The sequence below is a fragment of the Malus domestica genome, chromosome 10 (assembly GCF_042453785.1).
Source record: "Malus domestica chromosome 10, GDT2T_hap1".
NCBI classification, from domain to species: Eukaryota; Viridiplantae; Streptophyta; class Magnoliopsida; order Rosales; family Rosaceae; genus Malus; species Malus domestica.
This window is the reverse complement of record NC_091670.1, coordinates 26,803,447-26,811,106: the sequence shown is the minus strand read 5'-3', so window position 1 is coordinate 26,811,106 and position 7,660 is coordinate 26,803,447. Positions and strand designations below refer to the sequence as shown.

The 7,660-nt window shown below is 36.3% G+C and overlaps 1 protein-coding gene across 1 annotated transcript; it reads left to right on the top strand.

Annotated features, from left to right (window-relative positions):
• Nucleotides 1–4,329: 4,329 nt before the first annotated feature.
• On the top strand, nt 4,330–6,849 carry LOC103445372 (dimethylnonatriene synthase-like). Its single transcript, XM_008384372.4, has 2 exons — nt 4,330–5,596; nt 6,010–6,849. Exons 1-2 carry the CDS (start codon nt 4,460–4,462, stop codon nt 6,640–6,642), a joined length of 1,770 nt encoding a protein of 589 aa, XP_008382594.2. The 5' UTR covers nt 4,330–4,459; the 3' UTR covers nt 6,643–6,849.
• The last annotated feature ends 811 nt before the right edge of the window (nt 6,850–7,660 follow it).

Below are 7,660 nucleotides of genomic sequence, written 5' to 3'. Positions count from 1 at the left end.
TCACCGCGATTAAAACTATCTATATATTTAATGATTGATCACCATTAGGATATTTAGACAATTAATTTGATGCAATTTCTGTTGGAACATCACCCTGAAATTGAGGAAGGCTTCTTGTGATTAGTAATTGTAAGTTCACTTAAGGCGAACATCACGCTCTTAAGGGTTGCTTGGTTTTTCAAAGGGTTTTCATGAAACTTAATGAGTCTTGCATGTTTATATTTGATCTGAACATCACAGACGGATTGCATGTTAGATATACATATTCGCTTGAACATCACAAGGAAAATATGCATTAGGAAAACCTAACCTTCAAAGCATGTATGTGGAAATTCATAAGTAATTGATAGAATTGCATAGGACTGTCACAGTGACGGCTAAACCCTAGATTTCCCTTAATTGATTTTAATTTAAAAACGTTTTTCTTCTTTGCTGCCATTATTTCCAAACTTTCAGATTTATTTTATGGGTAAATTATATAATACCCCTTCAGGTTTGAGGTCTATTATAATCTCATACAACATCTTTAAAACATTTCATTCTCATACATTAACTATGATTTTCATTTCATTTTAATACAACCGTTAGTCAATCAGTTAAATTGACTGTTAAATAATGATGTGGCAAATATAAAATCTATATTTTTAATGACATGGACACCACGTGTTCGCCATGTGTACAAAAAAAATTAAAAAAATTCATTTAATCAGTACCAATTTAAATATAAAGCTAATATAAGACAAAACTTAAAAAACACAAGGGGGCCCACATCTTTTAAACTTCTTCTTAGCCTATCATCCCTATCTTCTCCAGCTACTTGCTCTGACGAAAAAAATTATGCAGAATCTTCAGATCCGCCCCAAAATTGCAGTACTTAATCGAGCAAAAACCAAATAGCAATCCAAATGGATTTGTGGAGGCGCTGGGTTTGGGGAATTTAGATTTGAACAAATCCCACTCCCAAATTCACTGAATCCCACCCCCAAATTTACCTCCAGATCTAGGAGTTGCAGACAGCGGGCGAGGGAAATGTCGTTAAGGTTGCTGTAGTAGCATGAGGAGGGAGGCGGAGGGATGCCGACTTCGGCCTTGCAACCTAGACCTAGGTTTGGGTAAATTTCGAATTTGGACGAATATAACTTGGACCTAGTTGTCAAACATGGTGACTCCTACGCTAATGTTGTAGGTGACGAGGTTGTGGGTCTCGAGGGAATCAGAAGAGGAGGATGAGATACAACGAAGGTGGGAGACATCTTTGGAAGAGCAACGAAGGATTCGGCGTCTTGGGGCTACTTCGACAACATGCTGTGAGGAGATGAGGTGTTGTAGACGGGAGGAGAAGATAAGATGTTGCTGACGGAGGAGAGGAGAATGGGTGGCTTAGATGGGCAAAGGGGTGGTGGTGGGAGAAGGGCTAGGGAAGATGAAGAATTTGTACTTTTTTTATTTTTTAATTAATTATTTTAATATGTTAAGATTTTTTTTTTAATTTTATGCCACGTGGCACATGTTTGTCAGCCATGTCAACATTTTGTACACATGGCAAACACGTGGCGTCCACATCATTAAAAAATAGATTTTATATTTTCCATGTCATTATTTAACAATCAATTTAACGGATTGACTAACGATTGTATTAAAATGAAATGAAAATCATAGTTAATGTATGAGAGTGAAATGTTTTAAAGATGTTGTATGGGGTTGTAATAGACCTCAAATCGGAGGGGGTATTATGTAATTTACCCTTATTTTATTGTTTACCTAATCTTTTTAAATTCATAAATCTCAAATCTTTGATAAAATATGTTTTAATAATTAATTAAGAGTTAGTTTAATTACAAATTAGTCAAACAATCTTTGGGGACAACGACCTTGCATGAGTATCTATACTACAATTACCTTGTATTCTTGTAAGTATTTTAAGTGATTTTAACCGTATTTGCACAAGTACTAAAAATCCTATCAAGTACTACACTATTTATGAAATTTAACGATACTATATTGTTTATAAAAATAAAAAATAAAAAAGATGATAGAGATGAACGTCCAGGCCGTTAAAGTCATGCATGGCTAATAGCGCAATACCTATGCTAGAAAAATTGGTGATGAGTCCAACGATGTTGTCAATGATGTTGTCCCACCCCTACCCCCAACCATCCCAACTCACACCTGACCGACTCCCTCTCAACCATACCACCCCAAATGTGATTTTGAATTGAACGAAACCCACTTCAATTTGAAATTTTAATTTTAGAGGAATAAAATATGCTTGGATTATGTCAAAGGGCTATGCAACTGAAGGATTGGTTGGGTGCTCTTTGCACGCCTTTAGTTAGGTTTTTTTTTTTTTTTTTTTTTTTGTTTTTTTTTTCTTTCTCTTGTCCTTATCTTTAAATAAAGTTATCGGATAGTTTTTTGTTAAAACTCAAAGTTTTGAAGCCCTTTTCATTAGTTTTTCTTTTTAACTTACTTCATATCACAATTGAACTCTTACATAACTTGTTTCCCTATTTACCCTCATCGGTTAGGCTAGACGAAAGACGTTCGAATATACAAAGTGCATTTTACTGTATTGATATAAAGTAATAATATATATGCACCCAAGTGTGAACATGTACGATGAATGTGGGCGAAAACGTGAGTCTCATGTTATATGTCCTAGATTACTAACCACAATTTTATGCACTATTTGTTAGGCGGAAGATACCTTTCTCACCCATTCATACAAATAATTGTACGTAAAGAAATAAAAAACAAAGGAGCTGACAATGACAATGCTCACAATAGTCAAATGAAGGTGGGAGTGCTAGAGTGGGGCAACATTTATGTCATGTCCATGTACGGGTAAGTGGAATAAAAAGGTGAAATTGAATTATGACAACGACATCTACTCCGATGCTATTAAATATTGAGAAATAAAAAATTTGGTGGGACTCATGCAAATTATATTCTCTCAAAAGAGAAAAAAAAATAAAAAATAAAAAGAATTACAACTTTTCTCACAAAATTAAAATAAAATAAAATTTCACCAAAAGATAAATAAACAAACAAGAATTAGCATATAAAATAGATTACTAGAATATGGACATTTTAGTAATCACATTGATTTTTATTCTCATTCATATGAATAAGTAAACAACTTATATGATTTAGTTCTTCAAAAATCTGATGTGTATGATGAAAAAAAAGATATACATATTATAACGTTAGTGAATTCAAATTTCCAAGCACCACATAACAATACTAAGCACGGAAAAATTAGTCAGGCTAGTCAAGCTTTGAAGTGAAAATTTAAACCCAAATTAAAGGGTTGGGTATATAATTATTTGTCTACGAGATGGGTGGCAAGGCCCATGATCAACGAAATGGGCTCAATCCAAAGTCCAACTTGTACTTTCCCGGAAAACAGAATCTGAAGGTCTCAATGATGAAGTAATTGACGATTGGGGGGAACTCAGACACTTGGAAATCTCCCAGGAAAGAAAACATGGCTGCCAATTTCTGGACTTCGTCCCACTAGTATGCTCTTTTCGAACCCGAAATTGTTTTATATAAATTGCTCTCAAAGACATATATGAAAATATTTATGGAAAGCGTGGAAGTATAAAGAGAAGTGATGTTATATGTAGTAAATTACCGACCACCTTTTATGAATGATTTGTGGTAGGGTGGAGACATTTCTCATGCTAATTAATGCATGCAAATAATTTCTCGAAAAGAAACGAAAAATGAAAGTTGACAATGACAGTACTCATATGAATGTCGTTGGTGCTACATGCTGAATCCAAATCTTCTCCAAATCCTTTTTATGAGAATTCCAGAGATATGTAAATCGTGTTTATTCATCGTACATTGTACAATAAGTTTTCTTTAGATACTATTTATGTTCAATTTTAAATAATAAAATTTAAAATGGTTTTTGACCACACGATGTACAATGAAAGAAAAAAATACACGGATATCCGAAATCCTCACAAAAGAATCCGAAGATGATCCTTATTCCTACATGCTTTGCACATGTATTAAAGAAGATTGGTCAACTTTGTCCACGTCAACGATGAAAGAAAACTTATCGACCATAAATTTGATCACCCTTAAATGGGTTTTTTTTTTTTTTTTAAATCGATATAATTGGATTTTGAGATTGTTCACCGTCAATTAGTTTGTAGAAAAATCTCCGTTAAATTGAAGAAATCATCAGTTTAGGTGGACGAATTGATTTGATAAATATACCCTCAATTTAATGAAGATTTTTCATATAATGACCCAAATGATTAATGTGGACAATTTCTGAAGCTACTTCTATTGATGGTTGTGCTTGTGATTTACAGATTCAATTTCATTATCTTCTTGATTTTTTATTCTGTTACAAATACAATCAAAAGCCTCCTATTCCCATTCTCTTTCTTCCCCTCCTCTTTATAAAAAAATCAATATAAGATGTTGATGTGGTTTAACCATGATCGTTCAAATAGGAGATGAGGAAATGGGAGAGAAATTAGGAGGGAGAGAATCCTTCTCCTCCTATAAATGCACATCCCAAAATCTACTACATATCCTCCGCACAATCTTACCACCACTTAACTCTCTCCCACCAGTCACCACCATGGAGTCAACAATTTCTCCATTCCAAATCATTCACACAGTTTTAGCTTCTCTAATTCTCTATGGTGCCTTAAGAATCATAGCAATAGCAAACACTAAGAAGAACACAACCAACAAAAAGATCATGATGCCTAAAGTCCCTCAACCCTCGGGAGCATGGCCCTTAATAGGTCACCTTCCTCTGCTGCGTTCTGAAATCCCAGTTGCACTTATACTCGGAGCCATGGCTGATCAACACGGACCAATCTACTCCCTGAAGCTTGGACAACATGAATTGCTTGTTCTCAGCGCCTGGGAACAAGTCCAAGAATTGTTCACAAAAAAGGACAGAGTTTTCGCCACCCGGCCGACTACAGCCGGCGGAAAGTACTTGGGCTATGACAATGCAACCTTCGCCCTTTCCCCGTACGGAGACTACTGGCGCGAGGTCCGTAAATTGACCACCATGGAGCTTCTCTCGAGCAAAAGAGTTAAAACCCTAAGCCACGTCAGAGCCTCAGAAGTTGACTCCTTCATCAAAAATTTGCACTCACTAGTTTGCACAAAAGATAATGTGGATCCAAGTTCAACGTCATCGTCGCCAGTGCATATGAGTGAGTTATTAGAGCACTTGACGTTTAACATAAACGTGAAGTTGATCGCTGGGAAGAGATTTACAGTTGGCCAGTATAACGAGAAAAACGGTGAAGTTTGGCGTTTTGAAAAGGCAGTAAAAGAGGCTTTGCATCTCTTTGGTGTTTTTGTCTGGTCGGATGCTATGCCATGTTTTGAGTGGCTAGACGGTTGGTTTGGTCACGTGAGTTCCATGAAGAAATGTTTTAAGGAACTGGACTACGTACTTGGGAAATGGCTCGAAGAACATCGACAAAGAAGATTGGAAAGCAAGAATAATAAGGTTGAGAGTGACTTGATGGATGTTATGATATCCAACTTTGAGGAGGATGAAATTTATGGCCATAACCGTGATACTGTCATCAAAGCAACAGCACTGGTAAGTTTATTTGGTGTAATTATGTATGGCACAAACCAAACGTTTGACGTGGTGTTATGAGTTATTTAAAATACAATAGTTGTTCATATTTTAATACCTAACCATGTATATATACAAAATGGTGCACCCACGACACTATAACTTTGTTACAAGTTTATGTGAACTTGTAGAACTATACTTAATTAGCATGCGCTATGAGATTACACTTGACATTAATCATAAGCCAATGTAATACTAAGTAATATGCTAAGTATGGTACTACATAAATGAACTTTTATTTAATTTTTCTTACCAATTGACGTGATACATAACTTGTCAATTTTTTGTTGCAAATAAATAAGTTTCAATTATATCATATCAGTTGGATTGGAAAAATTGGATTAATTTGTTTTCTATTTTCCTTCCTTTTGCAGGTGCTAATGGCAACTGGCACAGAAAGCACATCTGTGACACTAACATGGGCAATGTCCTTACTCCTCAACAACCAGAAAGTCCTCAAATCTGCCCAGGAAGAGTTGGACATCCACGTAGGAAAAGACCGATGGGTTCAAGAATCAGACCTCACAAACCTCAAATACCTCCAAGCCATTCTCAAAGAAACCCTACGCTTATACCCACCTGGCCCAATCACAGGCCTCCGTGAGGCCATGGAGGACTGTCATCTCGGTGGCTACTTTGTCCCCAAAGGCACTCGTTTACTAGTCAACATTTGGAAGTTGCAGCGGGACCCACGCATGTGGGCCAACCCTTGTGAGTTTCAACCTGAGAGGTTCATGACCACTCATGCTGACGTGGATTTTAAAGGTCAGAGTAATTTCGAGTATATTCCATTTAGTGCAGGGAGAAGGTCGTGTCCTGGTATGACACTAGGGTCGCATGTTGTGCAATTGGTTCTGGCTCGTTTGATTCAGGGATTTAATATGAGCAGAGTTGGTGATGGGGCGGTGGATATGAAGGAAGGGTTGGGGCTTGCCCTGCCCAAAGCAAATCCACTGGAGGTTTTTCTTGCTCCACGCCTTCCTCTTCAGCTTTACCAATGCCTTTGAAGTACTTTGGTTTGATATCATGATGTGCATGGGCATGAATTAGTTAAGCTGTAGAAATAATGTGATTTGATGATTTGTAGCAGCAATATTGAAGTGTATATTGTAAAGGATTGATGGATGTATGAATCCTGAATTTTTTTCTATTTCCAATTTGTATTTTTCAAATCTTATTGATAGGTAATTTAAATATATTATTCAAAGTAAAAATGTTTTGTATTGCCCCCATGATCTACTTAATACTGTGATAATGTGAAGAAATATCACACACATATAAGTTTATCAAATTTTTGCATGTCCTCATAATAAGTTGGTTGATTCCTAATGTTACCAATTTGTTTTTAAGTAGAACATTAACTTCTGTCTAATACTACTTAATTGGCCACCCATTACTATGGTCTGATGATATTTCTCTTCACTTAAAAGTGAGAGGTCTTAGGTTCGAATCTCGTGAATCGTGAATCCGATACCAAATTAGGTTACCCATTGTATGGCTTAGCTAAATTCCTTCTCTCCTAGTGTAAATATCGATGTACTAAAAAAATACTACTTAATGAAGAGCAACAATATTCTTATTTTACATTCCAATAACTCTAAATCGTGTTTGTTTGCCCTCATTAGCCCTCACTGGATTGGACTAGACTAACATCTAGTCTAATTATGTGTTTGTTAGTAGCAGGGATTAGCATTAGTGGGACTAGGAGAGACTCGCGTTCTCTAAAGCCTTCACTAAAGGGTCTTAGCGAGACCTTCCAAAAACAGCCGTATAGCTAAGACGAACTTCGTTCGCTCTTCTAATCCTCTGCAAGCTTCGTCGATCTCACCCTTTCTGCTTTCAGACCCATGGATCTCGTCACTCGCACATCAACAGCAACAACAGTCTTACACTGCACAATGGTCTCAACTACATGCTCTGACTGTAGACCAAACATCTCAACCTTTCAAAGAATTTACAAACGCAAAAAAAAAATGAAAAGAGAAATTGACGAAGAAAATCAAATCAAGGGTAGATATAGGCTTT

Bases quoted from the DNA above. Each gene is read 5' to 3' on its own strand.
- LOC103445372 (XM_008384372.4), top strand. From the start codon at position 4,460: ATGATCGTTCAAATAGGAGATGAGGAAATGGGAGAGAAATTAGGAGGG. The intron at 5,597-6,009 runs GTAAGTTTATTT...TTCCTTTTGCAG, and splicing joins TCATCAAAGCAACAGCACTG to GTGCTAATGGCAACTGGCAC.